This window comes from Bubalus kerabau, chromosome 6, assembly GCF_029407905.1.
Source record: "Bubalus kerabau isolate K-KA32 ecotype Philippines breed swamp buffalo chromosome 6, PCC_UOA_SB_1v2, whole genome shotgun sequence".
In the NCBI taxonomy this organism is placed as follows: Eukaryota; Metazoa; Chordata; class Mammalia; order Artiodactyla; family Bovidae; genus Bubalus; species Bubalus kerabau.
Genome location: NC_073629.1, coordinates 32707406 through 32730500, shown reverse-complemented (window position 1 = coordinate 32730500; position 23095 = coordinate 32707406). Strand labels below are relative to the sequence as shown.

Sequence of the window (23095 nt, the reverse complement as noted above, 5' to 3'; positions counted from 1 at the left end):
CAGGCCTGCCCAGACCGGATGCCACTGAGTGTCCTGAGCATGGAGACTGGCCAAAACCCTCTCAGGAGGGACTGGAAGAGCGGGGTTTTTATGAGGGCAGCAGAAGCAGTGGGGAGATTCCAGGGTCTGAAATGCAGGAGACACACTCTAGGGGGAGAGAGGTGTAGACGTGCAGGTGGAAGCTAAGAGTGTAGGTAATCCTGGCATTCGTGACAGCGCCACCTCACTTGCACCCACAGCTGCTGATGCCCTCATCTCGATTTGTTTCCTGATGTGAATGAATATGTCTCTTAACTTATCACACTTTGGTTTCTTACTGATCAGAAGCAGTGTCCATTCAGTCTGGTGGCAGTTTCCCATACAGTTTCCCAAACAGGTGGCAGTTTCCAAATCTTTGAGCCAAGAGACTCTGAGAACCTCTGTTGTAGCCTCTCTCCCTTTCTTTGGGTAGAACAGCATGGAATACTAATTCAGAAGTAAACTGGAATATTATACTTTAAACTTTTCTACAAATACTTTCCCAGTGGTATCCTGAGAGAAGTTAGTCATACCTTGGAGTTCATTCAACACTGGGTCAGAGATTTATTGGCTAAGGAATACAGCAGAAGTGATCTCCTGGCCCCCTAATTGAGATCTGGCCCTCTTCTTCACTTTTGACTAGCTGGTTGCGTGAGAACTAAGATCTTGAAATGTTATCTGACTGTGGCATTGCTCAGGAGTGGCCGAGCACAACCCCTTGACTGCCTCTGTTCTTACCTATCTGCAAATGATCATTGGCGAGGTTAAAGGGGCCTCCAGAACACCTGAGATCAGAATCAGTCCGCAACTTATGGGCCAGTTGTCATGGTGATTCTATTGTAGCATCATTTTATTTATGAACTTAATAAAAGAAATCTTCAGCCCCATCTGTTCAGTATGAGCCATTGCCTTTGGAGTCAGGACACGTGGAAGGGACTTCAAATTGTCTACTTTGTTGGAAATAGAAAAGGAGAATTGAATTGAGATTTATTGCCTACCTCTGCTGGGTGTTTCTGCAGCAAAAATGACAAACTCTGTCATAGGGGCTTCACTGGGGCCCAACACCAAAGTTTGTTTTCAGAGTGAAAATCAGATGTTATGATTTAAAGGTCATCAGCTAGTTAGCAGCAAAGCCTGGTGCATGGGGCCTGCGTTCAACTCTCACTGAGCTCTGGTGACATGAATGCAGCTGACTCCTTCAGAGGCCAGAAGGGACCCTGATTCAGGCTGTACGTTCCCATTGCCTGAGCGTGAGGAAGCTGGCCGTGGCTAAACCAGATTGCACAATGCCCTGATAGATAAGAATGAGGGTTGGGTTCCGTTGCCTCAACGTTCATAGCACCATGCATCTCTCCTTTAGAGTACTTAGAGTTGACAGTTTCACGTCATGTGTGTGTGAGCGTGTGTCTGAGATGGTTTGCCTGCCTCCGACTCTACATTATAAGCTCCATGAAGACAGATGCTATTTCTTTGATTCAGCTGTGTATTCCAGAATCTGGTATGGTCATTGTTTATAGAATGAATGAATGAGTGAATGAATAAAAAATCCTGGGGAGTATGGGGTCCTCAACTTATACAGAAGTAAACAGACAAGTAATAAGTTGCCCTAGGTCATGCCTTAAAGAAGTGAAAATGGTTTTTGCAAAAACCTAGACTCCATTTGTGTCCCAAAGGGAGTGTGTGTGTGCTTAGTCACTCGATTATGTCCAACTCTTTTTGACCCCATGGACTGTAGCCTAACTCCAATACTTTGGCCACCTGATGTGAAGAACTGACTCATTGGAAAAGATCCTGATGCTGGGAAAGATTGAAGGTGGGAGGAGAAGGGGATGACAGCGGATAAGATGGTTGGATGGCATCACCGACTCAATGGACACGAGTTTGAGTAAATTCTGGGAGTTGGTGATGGACAGGGAGGCCTGGTGTGCTGCGGTCCATGGAGATGCAAAGAGTCAGACACGACAGAGCAACTGAACTGAACTGGACTGTAGCCCACCAGGCTCCTCCGTCCATGGGATTCTCCAGGAAGAATACTGGAGTGGGTGGCCATTTCCTTCTCCAGGGGATCTTCCCAACCCAGGGATTAAAACCCAGGTCTCTTGCATTGCAGGTGAATTCTTTACTGTCTGAGACCCCTGAGAAGCCCCCGAAAGGGTGTGATCTTGGGCAAAACCAAGCAAGATGTTGTTTTGTCTATATCCCACAACTCCACAGCTCTTAGATGGCAAAAAGCCAGGAATGCCATGGGAGCCACTGCTTTGAGTTCTTAGAGCTCCTGCTCTGGCCCCAGAGCCAAATTATCACCGAGCTTTGGGTTTCAGATTCATCTGGCTGTAGACCCTTGTGTTTCATTAACAGATGTTTCTGGTTTGTTCGTGTTCTCTCATTCTCTAAAATGCTGTTTTCTACATTTCCATACCCAGAGGAGAGTGGAGTCTGTTTTATAGTTATGCACACAGTCTCTCCATTGCCCAAGATATTTCTGTGGCTTCCGAGCATAAAAACAAACAAAAACCTATTAGCCAACTAGTGGCGCTTGGGTCTGATGCTGTCTCTACACTGCGTCCACTTGAGAGGTTAGCCGATTCCCCACATGGTGGCCTTGGGGATTCTGGCTTCTCTGAAGCAGCCCCACAGTAAAGATGGGCATATCTACACACCCTCTGCTGAACACAGTTCCTATGTTTAGGAACAGGGAGCCCTACAGGTCAGGGAGCAGTGGGTACGGAAGCCAGGATAGAATAGTCGAGGAGGGAACTTACCAGCGGCATGGGGCTCGCAGAAGCTTGGCTGGTTTTCTGGTTTCTCGTTAGGCCTTTACCTGCAATCGCCCAAGGGAAGAAGGAGGCACAAAGCTTAAGGGCCACCCCTCCCGTGGTGCAAGGCAAGGCCTGAGGCCCTTGGGCTTGTCCTTTTCCACTGCCAACCACTCCCAGCCCTTCTCAGGGAGACCTCTCTACACCTGCTTGCCCGAGTGCCACAGAAGCTCCCCAGTGGCTTAGTCCCCCTCCTCCCTGGTCTGCACATGCCTCCACAGTGCTCTCGGTGACCTCTCAGGGTGCCTTTGTGACCATGAAACAGAATTGCCCTCAGCCCGTGGACAGGCTGCATGGGAATCCGGGCGTCCAGGCAATAGGAGGAGGGTCACATTCACCCATTTGAGAACTGTTCCTTGACCGCTTTCATTTTACCCAATTTCCACCACCCCTGCTCCAAACTTCTACCTACCCCTTCTGTTTCTTTGGTTTCTCCTCCTTCGGGACAAACGACTGAATATGGAGATGATCCCTAAGCCCGTGATCAGTATGCAAATGATGAGAATGGACATCCTGGAAGAAATCACAGACAGTATCCATATCTCTTGGAAGAAACCACGTTTAGGTTCTCTGCTCAGGATCCCCTTTCCTGGGACCTATCCCCTCTCCCAGGCCCTGCTCCCACTCAGTTCCAGCAGCCCCTAGAAACCAGATTCTTTTAGAGCACCCATCTCCTCCAGATCACACATGATCACACATGACTGGACCTGGGGTGGCTGTCTGACACCAAGCCAGGCCCCCAGCCCCCTCCTCGGAGACTAACATGGGAATGTGAGGATGCGGTCTTAGGCTGGGGGAGCAGGGGGAAAAGAAACTCAGCAGCTACAAGTGGTCTATCTTCTCCCAGGGCAGGAAAAAAAATATGTAAGAGGGCAGTGGGGAGAGGGAAGAAGCAAACATGCAAAAGTGAAGCAGATTGAAGACAGAGATAAATCCTGATGATGCTCCCCATTTCTGAGCGCGGCCACATCTCTGCCCCTGCATTTCCTCAGACACTGCTTTCTCCTTATGATGAAATCTCCACTTTGATCAAAGTCGCCAAAGGGCATTTTTGCTGCTTGCAACCAAGAGTCCTAAACTGTATTCTTTTGAAAGAAAGCAAACAGCACACTGAAGACGGATAGCTCAAGAGGAGAAACAATCACAGCTGGAAAGTAGAGGGTGCAAACCCAGGGCCGTGTTGCATTGTTACTGCCCACCCAAAGCCCACTTGTCCCCTAAAGTTGCTCACCTGGAGTGATCTGCCTTGTGGACAACCTTGGAAGCCCTGCAGCTTCTGTTCTTGTTGCCCGACAGGTCTGTGTCAGAAAGGATTTGTTGAGAGTCAAATAAGGCCCAACCTCAGGCCCTTCCTTTGCCTTCTGCATCTCTGCACCTCTGCCCACCCTTCTCTCAGTCTCCAGAGAGTGAGTGCCCTGGGGGAGTCCTGGGTCACGATCACCTGCACAGGGCAGAGTGAGTGACAGGCACTCAGTCATGTCCGACTCTTTGCAACCCCGTGGACTATACAGTCCTCCAGGCCAGAATACTGGAGTGGGTAGCTGTTCCTTCTCCAGGAGATCTTCCCAACCCAGGGATCGAACCCAAGTCTCCCACATTGCAGGTGGATTCTTTTACAGCTGAGCCACCAGGGAAGCCCAAGAATACTGGAGTGGGTAGCCTATCCCTCCTCCAGAGGATCTTTCTGACCCAGGAATCAAACCGGGGTCTCTTGCATTGCGGGCAGATTCTTTACCAACTGAGCTATCAGGAAAGCCCACACAAGGCAGAAGGCGGATGGAACAAGCCAAGGGCTGAAACACAGCCCATACACTGTTTGCCAAACCATATACCCTGCCATTGAGTTCCATGCACTGGGAGGAAGGGCACCTTTTCCAGATTTGCACAAAGGTTCTATGTTGACTAAATATGGCCCTTGGTTAGAGAGGGTGACAGCTATGAGAGGGGACTGTCAGAGGCACCAGAGTGCCAGTCCTGTCCTTAAGGAACTGCTCAGTACGTAACGTAATTGCCACGTTGTGTTTCTGACACCTATCAAAACCCAGCAAGAGAAGGCCCACCACGGTCACCCTCCTTGCCCCCTATGAGAAGATCAGAGGATGGGGTGTGTGTGTGTTTCATTTAAACTGAGGAGCTCATTTAGGTGGGACTTCTCTCATCCTGAGTCTAAAACTCAGGACAGACTGCACATTTAATAATAACATTTAATTAATTAAATAAATATTTAATTAATTAAATAATTTATTTAATTAAGTAAAAGCAGAACCACACAAAGTAGAAACATGGTAGGTGTGAAGGATGTCACACTTGCGGTAAGGTGTGTGCTGAAGAAATTACCAACTGGTCAAATGTGAGCAGGGCTCTCCAGTATCAGGAGGAGGCTTCCCTGAGCCTCTCTTAGGCCCTTTGCTATGTTTTCCTACTGGCATTGTCCTCTGATGAAGCTAGAAAAAGATCTCCCTTCTAATTTTTATTTATTTATTTATTTTTGGCTGTGCTGGGTCTTCATTGCTGTGAGGGCTTTTCTCTAATTGGAGCAAGGGGGGCTACTCTTATTTGAGGTGCATGGGCCTCTCATGGCAGTGGCTTCTCTTGTTGCAGAGCACTGGTTTCAGGGCTTGTGGGCTTAAGTAGCTGCAATTCCAGGTCCACGGTTTGTGGGATCTTCCTAGACCAGGGATTGAACCCGTGTCTCCTGCATTGGCAGGCAGATTCTTATTCACTGAGCCACCAGAGAGCCCAAGACATCCCTTCTAGAAATGGAAATAAGGAGAAGCCATGGGGTTGGGGGGGTGGAGGGCAGGGGCGGAGAGGGAGGAAAGGAAGGAAAAAAAGGTAGAGTAATGCACCTGAGAGAGGTTTTCTGGTGTAAAGGGAGGTTTTCAACATTGGACAGAAGGACTTTGGGGAACAAATGGAGCCCCTATCCCTTCTGCCTGGCCCAAAGGAGCAACATACTAGCTTAGACAGACTTGCCCCTCCAGGCTGCTCCACCCATGCCCTTCCAGCTGCCTTCAGGAGCAAAGTGTACCCCTTAAAAGAAACCATTGACCTCTTGGACCATATTTCTCTGTATATTATAAAATTATTTAAGTGCACAGTTTTTGAGGGTGCTTGCCCGGGTGCCTGTGTGCTTGCTAAGTTGCTTCAGTCAGGTCCAACTCTTTGCGACCCTATGGACTATAGCCTACCAGGCTCCTCTGTCCATGGGATCCTCCAGGCAAGAATACTGAAGTGGGTTGCCATTCTCTTCTCCAGGGGATCTTCCAGACCCAGGGATCGAGCCTGCGGGTGTTATGTCTCCTGCATTGGCAGGTGGGTTCTTTAACACTAGTGCCACCTGGGAAGCCCGGCCAGGTGCCTAGACCACTTTTTACAGCCTCAGCCACCTCTCAAGAAGTGAATATTCAAGATTCTAGTCCACAAGGCAAAGCTCTCACACTGGTGAGCCGCCCAAATCAGATGGCTGTGAGGGGAGAGAGGTCCTTAAGAGCACGCTGGGGCCCAGGCACCCTCCTCTTCCCCCAAATTCCCAGTTAATCGTCAGCACCATCAGCAGCCACCCAACTCTGGAGGGAGGGAGGGACCAGGTTAACCCAGAGAACAGAGTTGGTGCACAATGAGTATTTACCTCACCAGCTGCCACCCACCACCATGGGTCACCCCCAGCTAGACCCACAACAGCTTCCTTACCTTGCCCAGACCAGAAATTGTTGGTGATGGCTCTTCTGTCATCGGTCACAACCAGCTCTGTAAAGTCCATGTCATCTCTGGCAAAGTCACGCTGGATGCCACACCAGTACCAGCCCGTATCCTCCTTGGTCAGGCAGGACACAGTGACAATGAGTTGGTTTCCTGTGTCCCTCAGAGCCACGCGGTCGGTGCTGTTGGGTGTGAAGGCAATGATGTTGCAATAGTCCCGGAAATAGCCTCGGCACCAGTACTTGGGGTGGTCCTTATAGTGGGTGTCGTAGTTGCAGATGGCGGAAGCTGTGTCCAGCACAAAGCTTTCCTTGACCTTCTCGTCCATGACCATGGCATCTGTGAAAACACACGGACAAACACCGTCGTTCTTTTAAACACATCTCAGCCCCTGTACCCTGGAGGAAAATTAATGAAAGCATTGGAGGCAGATTTTTGCCTGTTTTGGGGTTGGCAACTAACTATTAGAGGTTGAACAGTGTTCCCCTAAAATTTATATGTTGAAGTGGTAACCACCCAGTGCTTTTTTCAAATAATCTTATTTATTTATTTTTGGCTGTGCTGGGTCTTCACTGTGGCATGTGGACTTTCTCTAGCTGCAGTGAGCGGGGACTACTCTCTAGCTGCGGTACTCCGGCTTCTCACTGTAGCAGCTTCTTTTGTCGTGGAGCACGGGCTCTAGGGCGTGCAGGCTTCAGTAGTTTCAGCTCCCAGGCTCTAGAGCACAGGCTCAATAGCTGTGGCCCACAGGCTTCATTGCTTCTCAGCATTTGGGACCTTCCCAGATGGGGGATTGAACCCATGTCTCTTGCATTCACGGGTGGATTCTTGACCACTGAGCCACCATGGAAGCCCCACTCGGTACTTTAGAATGTGACTGAATTTGGACTTAGAACCTTTAAAGAGGTAATGAAGTTAAAGTAGGGTCATTAGAATAGGCCCCAATCCAATCTGACTGGTGTCCTAATAGAAAAGGAGATAAGGACACAGACAACAGAGGGATGACTATGAGGACAGTGAGAAGGTGGACCCCTGCAGGCCAAGGAGAGAGATCTCAGGAGGAACCAAACCTGCTGACAGCTTGATCTTGGACTTCCAGCCTCCATCACCGTAAGGAAACAAACGTCTGTTGTTGCAGACATACACTCTGAGTTTGTTACAGGAGGCCTAGCAAACTAACACAGCAAACCTGGAGAAGAATTTTCCCTGCTCTAAGAGCAGATAGAACACATATGCCCCTCTGAAAGAATTCAGGAGGCCACTCCTGTTGTTTGGGGGGAAGGTGGAAGAGCCTGAGGCCTACTGTTAGTAGATTCTCTGCCCCTAGCTCCCGCTCCCTGCCCCGCTTCACCTTGGCACCCTTGAAAGGAAAGTAAGGAGGTTTGAGACAGAAACAAACCCACAGACATAGGAAACACTACAGTTACCATAGGGGAAAGGACAGGGGGAGAAAAAAATTAGGAGTTTGGAACTAACAGATACACACTACTATATATAAACAGCTAAACAACAAAGACCTATTGCATGGTACAAGGAATTATATTCAGTGTCTTGTAATAACCTATAATGAAAAAGAATCTGAAAAAAAATATATATGTGTGTATGTGTGTGTGTTCACTTAGTTGCTCAGTTGTGTCCAACTCTTTGTGATCCCATGGACTGTAGCCTGCCAGGCTTCTCTGTCCATGGGATTCTCCAGGCAAGAATACTGGAGTGGGTTGCCATGCCTTCTTCCAGGCGATCTTCCCAACCCAGGGATCAAACCTGCAGCTCCTGAATTGCATGCAAATTCTTTACTGCTGAGCCACCAGGGAGGCCCCAAATCAACTAAAGTAAGGCAGTTTTGAGGCTTCTGCTGGCTGTTCAGGACTGAAGACAGAGGTGTCTGGTTCTGCTCTATCTTCAGGGGCTAAGAACTTCATGTTTCCTCTGTGCCAGACTGGTGTGGACACCTCTGTCATCTCAAGATGTTGCATAAAAAGGAAGTCATGAGGACCTCATCCAGCTTGACGGTGGCTGGGGAAGTGTTCGACCAAGGAGATGAGATAGCTGAGAGAGCCCAGCCCTCCCTTAGCCTTCCAGATGTGCACTGGGGGCCTTAGTGCTGCCTCCAGAGTAGCCTGCGGCAGGTGTGACCAGCCCACAAAGCAGACTCGTGTCTTGATGTCACTTGACAGGCTATGGTATTTTGTTCTCATATGGACCCTGTGAGAAAGATCATGTGATAATCAGTTTACCAGCCTGGATGCTGACCCAGAGAGAGGTGCAGTAACTTCAGAGATCACAAGGCTGGAGAAGGGCAGAGCTGGGGTCAGCCTGGTCCTCTGACCTTCTCATCTTTGGGGGCAGGTATGTACAGAAAGAGGGAAGTCCCGTCCTCATATATCAGCACAAATGTTTTTAAAGGAAGAAGGGGCAAGGGAAGGGGAACTTACACTGAGAATACAAGGCCCTCATTTTAGCTGAGGGTTTCAAATTCCCCACAACCCTTTTATCAGATTGAAGAACAAGGACTAATTTGGACAAGATTTATTATTTCACCACCTTTTATTTTCTCATCCGGCTCCTTTGGTGGCTTGCACTTATTAATAAGCAGGAACTCCAGGTAGGAAAGGAAAAGCACTAAGTTTAGGGTTAGGATGCACAGCCTCTGGGAAGTTTGGAGGCCTGGAGATGATCCTTCCCCATCTCTTACCTGAAAAGACAGTCAAAGAGAGCAGAATGAAGAGCCTCATGACTGGAAAGAAGTGAATCTTCAACTGGGATGACCAGATGGACCCAGGGGCCTTAGGAATCCTGGATCTGTTTAAAGGAAACACATATCTTTGAGTTGAAGAATCTTTATCCTGTTTGGAGAGACTCGGGAAAAGAAGGACCAACCAGTTAATCCAGGAAGTGCTGCTACGTACAGGTATCCCCGTTGTGCACTGCACAAGGGCGCTTCAGCAGAGGGAAGCCATTTGCAGACATAAACTTACTTACAGAGTAAAATGATAAAATTCTGGGCTTCCTGGTAGAGCCCAAAACAGAGAAGAGCTCTCCCTCCTGGACACGTCTGCTCTGGCACACCCACACACTCCTGAATCCAAACCATCACCGGCACACCTTCATCTATGCAGCTGTGCACTGTCCTGCACAGTGGTCCAGGTACCATCCAAGCTCAGCCTCTTGTCTTGTTCACCACTCTTGGAGGCCCAATTCCTATTTAGCTGAGAGGAAGACCAATAAGGAGATTCATAACTATCCTGCCTTCCAGGAGAACACTTCAGCCTCATCCAGGGAGTGTGGCTAGAGGGTAGAGCCTGAAGCAGACATGCTGGCGACCGGAGCATGTGAGCAGGTGAAAGTGTGGGTTCTGGGGCATCAATAGCCACACTGCAGCCTACAGACATCCTGAAAGCCTTCTTGGGACACATCAAGGCTGTCCGTGCGATAGATGCTTCCCCTGATGGGACCCATATGGGTCCCACATGGGACCCATATGGTCTGGCTACTGATTTTTAAAGTTTGAATTATGGAACCATGGTCAGGTGAATTTAAGCTGAATGCTTATGTATCACACCCAGAGTTAGCACTTCTCCTCAAGGGTTGGACGTGGTGATTGTCCAGGTTTTCAATAATGTCCGCTCCTGAGCAAGGAGAGCCTTTCTCTATTCACACCAAGTCAGCACTGGGCCAGCAGCAGGCCTGCATCAAGGGAGGGGTTTTGCTTATATTGCTTCATTTATTCCTCAAGAAACCTTTGTGAGGTCAACAATTAAACTGCCAGGGGGACAAAATGAAGCAGCACTCTGTAGATTCAAAGGGGCTTGAGAGGCATACTCCCTGGAGGAGGGCACAGCAGCCTACTCCAGTGTTCTTGCCTGGAGAATCCCATGGACAGAGGAGCCTGGTGAGCTACAGTCCGCAGGATGGCAGAGTCGGACAAGACTGAAGCAACTGAGCACACATGCAAGAGAAACATACTAACAAATTGCAATATATGGAACTTAGTAATAGGAGAAAATTCTGGATTTTGGATCCTGGCAGAAACAAACAATTGAGAAAATTTGGACAGTGACTAGATAGATGATGATATTAAGAAATTATTGTTGTGGACACTGGGGGAAGGAAAGAGTGGGACAAATGGAGAAAGTAGCATTGACATATGCTCACTACCATGTGTAAAATAGATAGCTGTATAACACAGGGGGCCCAGCCTGCACTCTGTGATGACCTAGAGAGGTGGGATGGGGAGAGGGACACGCAGCTCAAGAGGAAGGTGATATATGTATAATTATGGCTGATTTTCACTGCTGTATGGCAGAAACCAACACAGCATTGTAAAGCAATTTTCCTCCAATTAAAGAATTTTTTTTAAGTGAGAATAAAAGAAAAGGAAACACTGTTACTCTTTTTCCAGCTGTGATAATGACATTGTCATAGCCAGCCTCTAAGATGGCTCCTGATATACGGGCCACTGTGTAATTCCCTCCAGACTTGAATCAGGGCTGGCCCAGGTGATCAGTAAAATACAGCAGAAGTGATGGCATACGGCTTCCAAGGCTAATCATAAAAGATGTGCAACTTCCACCTCAGAGGTTGTACTGCTTTCTTTCTTTCTTTCAGAAGTCAGCTGCCACATTGTGGGGACTCTCAAGTGAAACTGTGGAAAGGCCATGAGGAGAGGAACCAGCTTGCTAGACATGGATGACCCGCCTTGAAAGTAAATCCTCCAGCACCATCAAACCTCCAGATGAATGCAGACCCAGCAACTTTGTGAGAGACCTCAAGCATGACCTGCCCAACCAAGATGCTCCTGAATTCCTGACCCATCAAAACCACGAGAGATAATAAAGAATCATCATGTTAAGCCTCTAAGTTTGGGGGTATTTCATTAAATCACAATCAGTAATTGATATTGTGGGTTTTTTTTTTTTAAGTAGGCCCTTATCTCTGAGAAAACCCACATGTAAAACATTCAGAATTGCTCAGAGCTTGTACCGTGAAACCAAAGAAAGTGCTAACCAAAGAAGATTGTGCACAGTATCAGGAAAATACCTAAGACATGAAAAAGTAACATTCTAAAGCAAATGCCAGGCTCAGAGTGCAGAGAATAAACAGATGCATTTATTAGCATTCTATTATTTGGTATAATTAGTTCTATTGCTCCCTCTTAGGGGGAGAGTTAATTTTCACTCTATTTGATATGTAAATAAGAAAGTAAACAGGTAATAAGAATAAGCTACATTTTAAAAATACCTTTTAAAAATACAAACCAAAATGCTTACAGATGAAATAATTTGATGTCCAAAATTTCAAAATAACCAGGTCAAATGGGGAGGGGCCATTTATGAAACAAGGTTGGCTGTGAGCTGATCATTATTAAAGCAAGATAATAGTTACACGAGCCTTTGTTATTCTAGTCTCTCCACTGTTGCGTGTTTGGAATTTTTCATAATAAAAAGTAAAAAGCAAGAAGACAAGCAAAACATTGACACAGATATTACTAGTCTCACTTTAAAAATAAGAAAAATTGAGGCTTAGTTTAAATAAGGCTAAGTTTAAATTCATACAGCTACTATAGCCACCATGAGCTAATGCTAAATCTGAAAGAAAAAACTGCTGTCCATCACTTGATTGTGCTTCCCCAGTAGTAACAAGACTGCAAAACTGTAGAGCACTTCAGAGATTACAAAGAGACTTTACATATGCCACGCCCACCCCGACTTTTCTCATTCCCATCTTACCCATTATAGTAACTAAGGGAAGAGTTTCTGTAGAAAATGTGCATTTAGTTCTAAGAAACAGAAGGTACAAGTGGACCATGGCCAAACCATATATAAAAATAGAAGTCTGGCCCACAACCAGCCCAGGAAACCAGCCCCTTATCTATAGTAACTGGCCCAGGAAGCCAGCCTGATATAAACCAGACGGATCGGAAGTCAGACCATTATTTCTAGTAACAATCCAGAAAGCCAAACAATAATCCCTGTAACAATTGGCCCCGCATGGCTAGGGCTAGATGAATAACTGACACCATCCCTAATTTTTGTCCTGCTTCCAACTAAACACCAGCCCTAACTCACCACGCAGGATGCCCCACTTTTAGTCAGCCCACTGCGGTCTCCCCAGACCAATGGTCTCCAGTCAGGGTGCATCTGAAGCCTTCTTTCTTCCACCATAAAACCATCCCACTCTTCTCCTGCCTTTGAGACTCTGTCAGAGAGCAACGGGCAGTGGTTTCCTGGTGGCTCAGAGGCTAAGGGATCTGCCTGCAACACAGGGGACCTGGGTTCAATCCCTGGATTGGGAAGATTCCCTGGAAAAGGGAATAGCTACCCACTCTAGTATTCTTGTTTATGGGGTCACAAAGAGTCAGACACGGCTTAGTCACTAAATCTTAGTGGCTGACTCCTCTCTAGAAAGCTCAGAATAAATAGCCTTCATTTGTTCTCATTTTGTTGGCCTTCACTATTTTCTATTGTTAATAAAAAGAAAAAAATCGGGTAAATAAGCCAGCTACTCAACATCTACCTTTGGTCCAGTGAATCTGTGTGGAAGAGGAGGAGGAGGCAAACCATGATTTTGTCTGGGTGGTCTCTTTACCTTATTCCTTTAAAATGAAAGCCCAACAGCCACCTTTGACAATATGGCAACCCACTCCAGTACTCTTGCCTAGAAAATCCCATGGACAGAGGAGCCTGGTAGGCTGTAGTCCATGGGGTCTCAAAGAGTCGGACACGACTGAGCGACTTCACTTTCACTTTTCACTCTCATGCATTGGAGAAGGAAATGGCAACCCACTCCAGTGTTCTTGCCTGGAGAATCTCAGGGACAGCAGAGCCTGGTGGGCTGCCATCTATGGGGTCGCACAGAGTCGGACACGACTGAAGCGACTTAGCAGCAGCTGAAGGGAGGAGCCAGGAGACAGACACAGGGAAACTCCTGTGACACTAATCTTTAAACCTGAAACCAGGGTGGGTCTCACTACCTCTAGGCCAACTCCTCACCAGTGAGTCTTGCTTCATCTTTTTTGAGTTCATGCCCAAAGATACTTCACTGAAAGGCTTCTTCTGGGCTGGGAGAGCCCCTGAGCTCAAGAGATTCTCACTGACTCCCAAGATATGACTTCCTACAAGCCTTCAGTGGGTTTGCTAAGCAGTGAATATCAGAAAGGAAAAGAGAGAGAAGGAGGGGAGGAGGAAAAAGGGAAATAAAAGTTTTTCTGAAACTCAGGAGCTGCAGCTTTTCTGATGACACCAAATGACTCAGGACAGACTGCTGCCTTATTTTGAGAGAAACAGTTCCTTTAAATTAAGTCTTCCAAAAAAGGCATAGGTCAAATGTTGCTACAGCAACTGGGTTAGAGGCTGAGATCTAACCAGCATGTCCCTCAAGTCTCAAATTGAGTGAGACTCAGGTGAGTTGTTGGCAGACCAGTGTGCCAAGAATACCCATCACCCCCAAGTAAACCCAGGGCTTCATCCTGGAGGAGCATTTTCACTAAACCATAAAAATTAATTCAGGGGGAAAAGGCTGAAATCAAACAAAGGGATACAATTAAGAAAAAATTGGAGGTGGCAGAGACTTGCTTTTTTGAAACAAAAAAGATCCCCCAAAACATTTGATGGGGAGCTTGTCGGGAACAAAGTCCCCTTCTACATCCAGGGACCCTCAGGAATGGGGGTGGGCATTCCAGTCTTCTTCCTCTAACGCAGGAGCGTGAATGGTACCAGGAAGTGGGTGGGTGGGGTGACCAAGTGGGTTTGGCATTAGTAGAAAAAAACATGCAAACTTTAAACATCCCAGATAGTGCTGATTCTGCCTGGGCTGACAAAAGGAGACGCAAGAACATTTCCCTGAAGTGAAATGTTAACAAGATAAATATGGTTATCAGGCTCTGGCCTAAGATTAGGGTCAGGATAATCTCTCAGGACTAGTTGAGAATTAATAAGAAGCACATTTTCAGTACACGTGTCCTCTCTGATGTGGTTTAACTGAAATCCCCAGCTTGCTGTTCTCATCACGTTAACATACGTACTGTATTGACTTGGGACTGAGCATCCACGGCTGCAAATTTAGACTGCCTAATAAGAGATGCTACCTCCAAATTCCAGGGCCACACACAATGCCCAAATGACATGACTAGCATTCTATTCCTGTCTGGTGTCCCAACAGGAAATAGCAACTAAGGCAAAAACAAAAACAAACAAACAAACAAAAAACCCAGCAGTACTCAAGTATACAAACCATAGCTTGTACTCATGATTCTGATAATTGTACATAAGGTGAACTTAAGAGTTTGGGCTTTGTAGAAGTTGCAAGTCCCACTGCATGTCTAAGGATAGGTAGCAAGAATGTTGGGTTCTCCCATAAAGCAGGGCTGCCTTGAAATCCTGGTGCTCATACTGATTAATTATGTGATTGTGGACAAGTTACTTAAACTCTCTGTACTTCAGTTTTTTCTTCTGCAAAATAGAGATGGTAGTGAGGATGGGACCTCAAAGACTATCAGGACCAAAAGAGAGAACACATGTAAAATAGTACATAGCAAGTGAAAGTGTTAGTCGCTTAGTCGTGTCCGATTTTTTGTGACCCCTTAGACTGTAGCCCACCAGGTTCCTCTGTCCATGGGATTTTCCAGACAAGAATACTGGAGCGGGTTGCTATTTCCTTCTCCAGGGGATCTTCCTGACCGAGGAATCGAACCCAAGTCTCCCACTTTGCAAGCAGACTCTTTACTATCTGAGCCACTAGGAAAGTGTATACAACATGCTCAACAAATAATATTAATAGCTGTCTGGTGTCTCTTTTTGCCCCTCTCCCACTATTCCTATTAAAATAAAATACCAGAGGAAATAATTTAAGACTCATGTCTAAGAGAGAATTGTTTCTTCTCTATCCCTTGATGAATGGTTCAGAAAGCTGACAAATACTCTGATCAGCCCAGGAAAAAGGTGCAGAGTGTGCTGGGGCCAGGGGTGAGGGTCTCAGAATTTACACAGAATTTATAGGAGAAGGTGTCACATGGCATCACATAGCAAGCAGGCTGAGTGCCAGGAGCAGCCAGCTGGGTCTTCCAGCCCCAAGTGACCCTGACCCTCAGCAGAGAGTTATAAAAAAGTTAGTTATCATCTTTTATTCATTCAATACATTTACAGCTGAATCCAGAAAGTTAAATTCCCCTTAAACGCAATTCAGTCCTTGCATTCCATCATCTTCCAGGCAACTGCTGAGAGCAGGGTTCTCTGCATAGTTCCACAGTGAAGCGGAACTGCGTCACCATCATGTACATATCAAGCCTGATCAGTCCCCTTTTGTCAGTAAGTCAATGAAGCATCCTTCAGATTCCATAACTTCTGTTAGAGGAGAAGACACGTAGCAGTAACAATGGAGCATTGTCCTCAAGTCAGATACCCAGAAAAGAAGGACATGAAAAAAATAAAAAAATGAATTAGAGAAAGAGGACACTGGGAAGGACATAGAGGCAGCCAGCCAAATGCTTTCCGCATCAGTAGGAGGAATCAAAGACATGAGCGGAAGACATCCCAGGTGGAAAGGCCCTCAAGTGTCGATGCCGAATCTGAAGGTCAATGAGATGGACAGCCATCATTCATGGATAGCTACTCAGAAGCCTGCTCAATGCTTGGGTCCATGGACTTAGAGGGCTGGCAGATCACACAGGCTTTGAGGATCAAGAGATAGGTTTCCTTGAACTTCTTTATTTTATAAGCATAGACGATAGGGTTCATCATGGAGTTGGCGTGGGAGAGCAGGATGCCCAAGTACAGCACAATTTGCGGCACTTCACCGTTAAAGTAGATGATACAGTTGATGATGGACAAAGGCAGCCAGGACAAAGCAAACAAGAAAAGAACCAGTGACAGAGACTTGGCTGTCTTGAACTCCCGTCCATAGAATGCACCTGTCTCTTTGGAGCCAGAAAAGTTCTGACTGAGTCGGTTCCGGATGACATAGAAGATATCAAAGTAGATGGCACACATGACGACCAGGGGAATGAGAATCCACGTGAAGAAACTGAAGTAGACCATGTAATCCATCCTCATGACCGAACGGAATTGGCAGGGTAGGAAGGTAAGATTTTTGTCTACTGAGCTCACTTTCATGTTCCAGCCAAACATGGGGGTCAATCCCACCAGGAATGACACCAGCCAGCAAAGGCCCAGAGCCAACCATATTCTTCTTTGCGTGGTGACTCTCCTGTATCTGTTTGCATGGAAGAGAGTCAGTGAGTTCACAGCAGAAATTGCTAACGAGTGGGGGGAGATAGAGCTGGACTGTTGGGATTCTATGGTGATTTCAACTAAACTCTACTGGATATGAAGACGAGATGAGAAGAGAAAAATCCAGCAAAGTTTTCTGGGGACTTTTCTAAAGAAGTACAATCTACAATACATCAGGAGTATGTTGCCAAGGGCTTCCCTACTGGCTCAGTGGTAAAGAATTCACCTGCCATGTAGAAAATGCAGGTTCGATCCCTGGGTTGGGAAGATCCCCTGGAGGAGGAAATAGCAACCCATTCCAGTATTCTTGCCTGGGGGATCCCATGGACAGAGAAGCCTGGTGGGCTACAACCTATAGGGTTGCAAAAGAGTCAGACACGACTTAGTGACTAAAGAACAGCAACAACATGTTGCCGGCAATTGGGGCTTGCATGCCCCTCTCACAGCGCCATTTCCAGTCCAAGAATTCTTCAATTCCTGGGAGGTAAGAGTTCTTGAAGTCTCCTAGGATCACCTACCTGAGAAGAAGTAATCTGCTCAAAGCATGTTTTCCTGCTGCGTTCTGCACTATTTTTTTTTGGCTGTCGTGCTGACATCCATCATTCAGACTCTGCCTCTCCCATACTTCCTCTCTACCTGGGTCTGTCCCTGCTTCTCTATGTTTTTCAAACCCTTGATGTTTGAATTAGAGTCTGCTGCTGCTGCTGCAGCGTCACTTCAATCATGTCCGACTCTGTGCGACCCTATAGACGGCAGCCCACCAGGCTCCCCCGTCCCTGGGATTCTCCAGGCAAGAACATTGGAGTGGGTTGCTATTTCCTTCTCCAATGCAGGAAAGTGAAAAGTGAAAGTGAAGTTGCTCAGTCGTGTCCGACTCTTAGCGACCCCATGGACTGCAGCCTGCCAGGCTCCTCCATCCATGGGATTTTCCAGGCAAGAGTACTGGAGTGGGGTGCCATTGCCTTCTCCGGAGTTAGAGTCTATGGAGCTGCAAAAGTTGTGTTGAAGTTCTTCCAGGACCTTAAAAGACTCACCCAATTAGAAGTCACCATTTCTCCTTAAACTATTCATCCTGATAACATTCTACACAGACTACAAGAAGAAAGTGGATTTTATTAAGTACTGGCTATGTACTCAGTAGACTTTCTCTCAATGAAATCTCATGACAAACCCGGGATATTCTTATGACAATCTCCATTTCATTGTCGGTTATGCTGCAGATCAGAGTACTGACAGCTACGATTTACTGAGCACAGACTCTTTGTTGACATTTTTCTAAGAGCTTTACATGTGCTAACTCACTTGACCTTACCAGGAAGGTGCAATTATGATCCCCATTCTATGGGCAAAAAAAAATGAAACAGACAAGCAACTTGTAGAAGCTAAAAGTGATGGAACTAAAATTGAATGGAGGACAGTCTGAGTTCAGAGCTTTGCAACACCATGCTGAAGAACTAAGACACAGAAAGTTAAATAACTTGCCCAAGATCAGACCTCAAGATCTGAGATTTGAACTAATGCTTGTTTGTATCCGAAGTCATCTGTAGCTCCCTCACCATGCTCTTTCCCCAAGAGAAGAGAGGAGCAATGAGGGACCAGTGTGATTCAGGACACCTGGGGAATTATTCATTTGGCAGTCTGTTCTGTTCACATGGTCACACGAAAAGTTGTTACTACTTTCTGCAATGGAGAACTTTTTTGGTCCCCTTCACATCATGGAAGAGGAAGCAAAATTACAGTAACTTTAAAATAGCCTACATTTGTAAACGACAGAACCATCAGTTTATCTCTTTTTTTCTCTCAGCTTATCATCTAGCATGTTTCTATAATTTCTAATAATCAAGAGCATTTTTCACTAATTAAAGATGGATCAAGATTTTATCATCTTTAGCCCCTGCCCCAGGGGATATCGAGCAGGTACTCCTTATCAGTGGGGTAGGGGGGACTGGAGGATTCCTCATTCCTTGTTCCCAAGTCTCTGCTTATCATTGCTAAACCCTTCACACATCAAATGGTGAAAAGAACCACTTTCAAGCTCAGAGGCCAATTTGGATTTGTTTCCACTTAAAGTCTTGGATCTGGACTTGTAGCTCCATTTCCCAGACACTTATATCACCACCGACACCACTCCTCTTTAGGCAAGTTACCTGACTGTGAGCTTGACCCGCAGGTATCGGTCCACGGCAATGGCTAGCAAGGACATGATGGATGCATGGGTGAAGATCATCAGCAAGCAGGTCATGAGAAGGCAGCTATAAAAGTGGATTGTGACACCCAGGCTGATGACAATGGCCAAAGGCATAACCAGCACCCCAACAGCAATGTCAGCCAGAGCTAGGGAGACAATGAAATAGAAGGTGGTGGTCTGCAGGCTGGGGTTCAGTTTGACCACCCAAATGACCAGAACGTTGCCCACTATGGCGCAGAGCCCGATGAGAATCTCCACAGAGATGTAGGTAATGCTGGCCAAGGACACGGCAGTGCTGTTGACAGGCATCTCGTTTTCCAAGAGGAGACTCCCAGGTGAGTAGTGTCCCAACAAGATCCGTTTGGGCCAGTCCACCTAGCTCTTGCCACACATCCTGCCAGAGGTCCAGGTGTAGCAGCCACAGTCCAGAACTCACAACTCACCCATTCCTTCTCTTCTCTGGTGGCACCCTGTCTCCTTAGAGAGATTCCATCACATGGCCATCATTTCCAGCCCTGACACAGGCCACACATCTCCAAGCTTGCAGAAGTCTGGGGAGGACGGTTCTCTGTGACGGAATGTGAAAGTGCAGCTGCTCTTAGTTCCCCTGCCCCTGGAGGGCTACCCACACTCCATCGAGATAAGCAACGCTCTTTAGTGGTGTTTCAGGAAGTGAGATGGGCCAAGAGGAAGCACAGAGCTAGGAACACTCAGCAAGAAAATGGAAAGAAGGGGTTGAGGGATGTTTGCAGCATGGAGAAGCTTCAGCATTTATTTACTCAGGGACTAGATAAGAATGTCACACTGGGTGGAAAAGGAACTGGGAGCACTGACTATGTAATAATATTCTGGCTTTCTGCTGACTTAGCAGAGGCAAAAAGAACACACAGAAGAAAAGAAGTAGATTCTGGTTTTGTTGTTGTTCAGTCACTACGTTGTATCCGACTCTTTGCAATCCCATGGACTGCAACACACCAGTCTTTCCTGTCCTTCACTATCTCCCAGAGTTTGCTCAAACTCATGTCCACTGAGTCAATGATGCCATCCAACCATCTCATCCTTGGTTGTCCCCTTCTCCTCCTCCTGCCCTCAATCTTTCCCAGAATCAGGGTCTTTTCCAGTGAGTCAGCTCTTCACATCAGGTGATCAAAGTACTGGAGCTTCAGCTTCAGCATCAATACTTCCAGTGAATATTCAAGGTTGATTTCCTTTAGGATTGACCTGTTTGATCTCCTTGCTGTCTAAGGGACTCTCAAGAGTTTTCCCCAACACCACAGTTCAAATCATCAATTTTTTTGGTGCTCAGCCTTGTTTATGGTCCAACGCTCACATCTGTACATGACTACTGGAAAAACCATGGGTTTGACTAGACGGACCTTTATAGGCAAAGTGATTTCTCTGCTTTTTAATACCCAGGTTTGTCATAATTTTTCTTCCAAGGAGCAAATGCCTTTTAATTTCGTGGTTGCAGTCACCATCCACAATGATTTTGGAGCCCAAGAAAATAAAATCTGTCATTGTTGCCATTTTTTCCTATCTATTTGCCATGAAGTAATGGGACTGGATGCCATGATCTTAGTTTTCTGAATGTTGAGCTTTGAGCCAACTTTTTCACTCTCCTCTTTCACTTTCATCAAGAGGCTCTTTAGTTCCTCTTCACTTTCTACCATTAAGGCAGTGTCATCTGCATATCTGAGGTTATTGATATTTCTCCTGGCAATCTTGATTCCGGCTTGTGATTCATCCAGCCCCACATTTGCATGATGTACTCTGCATAGAAGTTAGTCAGGGTTACAATATACAGCCAGATGTACTCCTTTCCCAATTTTGAACCAGTCTGTTGTTCCATGTCTGGTTCTAATTGCTACTTCTTGACCTGCATACAGGTTTCTCAGGAGACAGGTAAGGTGGTCTGGTATTCCCATCTCTTTAAGAATTTTCTGCAGTTTGTTGTGATCCACATAGTCAAAGGCTTTAGCATAGTCAATGAAGCAGATGTTTTCCTGGAATTCTCTTACTTTTTCTATGATCCAACAGATGTTGGCAATTTGATCTCTGGTGGCAGGTTCTTAAACTTAGACAGAATTTACTCCATCTGAGTACATGCCATAGACTGACAGACTGTGTCACCCCAAACTCACAGGTTGAATTCTGACCTTCAAAGTCAAGGCATTTGGAGGGGGAGGCTTTGGGAGGTTATTAGGTCATGAGGGTGGAGGTTTCATTAATAGGATTAGGGTCCTTATGACAGAGACCCCACAGAGCTCTCTTGCCCCTTCCACCATCTATGTATCAGGAAGAAGGCTCTCATCAGACACAGGTCAACATGCTGACCTAGGACTTAAGAGCCCTCCAGAACTGTGAGAAATAAATTTCTCTTGTTTCTAAGTCCCTTAGACTTTAGTATTTGGTATATCAACCCAACTGACTAAGACAGTGTATAACAGTTAATATGGAGAATTCAGTCACATGAGTTGACCCTGTTGGGCATGGCTGAACATGGCAATACATGGCAAGCCTTTGTATTGAAGATCTTTTGCCAAAGGGACAAACTAAGATTCTCTGTTCAGATGAACAAAACTTCAGCAACTCCCATAAGCCCCTAAAGCATCACATCTGCTGACCCTCAACTCCCCTTCTTAGCCCATACTGTGGGCTCGCTCACTCTAGCAACCAGCCTGTATCAAATCTATTTGAAGGACAACAGGGATGACCAGCGATGCAGAAAAGAGGGAAAGAGCAGCATGTGCACATAATTACATGGCGGACCTCCTGCCCCAAGCCCTGCCCCCACCCTGCAGAAATAGCTACGAATTCTCTGTATCTATGTTGTGCACTGTCTTAGTAATTTGGGCTGATATGCCAAATACGAAAGCTGAAGTTGCTCACCTGGTTTCAACTCCTGGGAATCAGACACTTGAAATGCAATTGTGATTTGGAGTCCACCCTGATGGCTCAAACTGTAAAGAGTCTTCCTGCAATGTGGGAGACCTGGGTTTGATCCCTGGGTTGGGAAGATCCCCTGGAGAAAGAAACGGCAACCCACTCCAGTATTCTTGCCTTGAGAATTCCATGCACAGAGGAGCCTGGCGGGCTCCAGTACATGGGGTCACACAGAGTCAGACACGACTGAGCAACTAACACTTACTGGTTCAGGGATTTCTCCATGCTGCCCAAAAGGGTTATTTAGAGAGCTAGCAAAAGGAACAGTTGAACCTAGGTCCACACTGTGGATTGAAGGATTTATAACATTTACCTCTAAGCACCAATCTATGGAGAGCCACAAATAAAATTCGACCATCACAGGAATGCTGTTCTGGTGTTTACTAACAAACACCTCTCACTGGGGCATGGGCGAGATGCCTCGGCATGGGGCCTGCCAGGGTCTTCTTAAGTTGTTCTGTTTCTGTATCATCCATTGATACCCTACCAAGTCTGTCTGGCATGCCTTGCTCATTCCTGCTAGACTTGCCACATATCCCTGAGCGGACACCCCAGGTAATAAGGGGTAGCCCTCTTCAACTGCATTTCTGTCGCCCCAGCATTTTCCAGCATTAGCTGTGCCTCCACCCCTGCACTTTGGGAATGCGAACGGTGTCACCAGCCTCCAACATAAGTAAGTAAGTAAGCCACTCGGTCGTGTCTGATTCTTTGCCACCCCATGGACTATACAGTCCAAGGAATTCTCCAGGCCACAATACTGGGGTGGGTAGCCTTCCCCTTCTCCAGGGGATCTTCCCATCCTGGGGATCGAACCCAGGTCTCCTGCATTGCAGGCAGAATCTTCACCACCTGAGCCACCAGGGAAGCCCAAGGATACTGCAGTGGGTAGCCTATCCCTTCTTCAGTGGATCTTACCGACCCAGGAATCGAACTGGGGTCTCCTGCCTTGCAGGTGGATTCTTTACCAACTGAGCTATCAAGGAAGCCCTAACCTCCAACATGGTGAATGTCTCTACTGTGGCTGCTCTCTTTATCTCTGTGCTCAGGAGAAGGAATTCATAGAGAGCAATTTCTAGGAGGCTGCATGCTCCCAAAACAAGCCTTTCTGTAAGTCCACTATAAAGCAGTTGTTGAATCTGGGTTTGTTGTTGTTTAGTCACTTAGTGGTGTCCGACTCTTTGCCCACCAGGCAAGAATACTGG

The 23095-nt window shown here is 46.6% G+C and overlaps 1 protein-coding gene across 3 annotated transcripts; it reads right to left on the bottom strand.

Moving 5' to 3' along the window:
• Positions 1-436: 436 nt before the first annotated feature.
• ADORA3 (adenosine A3 receptor) lies at positions 437-19541 on the bottom strand. 3 transcript variants are annotated; one of them, XM_055584754.1, is made up of 6 exons: positions 18910-19541; positions 9232-9338; positions 6528-6875; positions 4066-4132; positions 3247-3347; positions 437-968 (listed from the first exon to the last, which is right to left on the bottom strand). In XM_055584754.1, the coding sequence occupies exons 1-6, from the start codon at positions 19257-19259 to the stop codon at positions 853-855; spliced, it is 1089 nt and encodes a 362-aa protein (XP_055440729.1). In that variant the 5' UTR covers positions 19260-19541; the 3' UTR covers positions 437-852. The 3 variants fall into 3 exon arrangements, with proteins under 3 accessions (XP_055440729.1, XP_055440727.1, XP_055440728.1); XM_055584752.1 differs by lacking the exon at positions 437-968 and adding an exon at positions 2207-2839; XM_055584753.1 differs by lacking the exons at positions 437-968; positions 3247-3347; positions 4066-4132; positions 6528-6875; positions 9232-9338 and adding an exon at positions 15666-16745.
• Positions 19542-23095: the final 3554 nt, after the last annotated feature.

Coding starts and splice junctions, on each gene's coding strand:
- ADORA3 (XM_055584754.1), bottom strand. CDS start 19,259: ATGCCTGTCAACAGCACTGCCGTGTCCTTGGCCAGCATTACCTACATC. Junction 4,133..6,527: donor CAATTTCTGGTCTGGGCAAG/GTAAGGAAGCTG, acceptor TTTCTGACACAG/ACCTGTCGGGCAACAAGAAC. Junction 969..3,246: donor AAACCAAAGAAACAGAAGGG/GTAGGTAGAAGT, acceptor TTTCCAACAAAG/TAGACAATTTGAAGTCCCTT.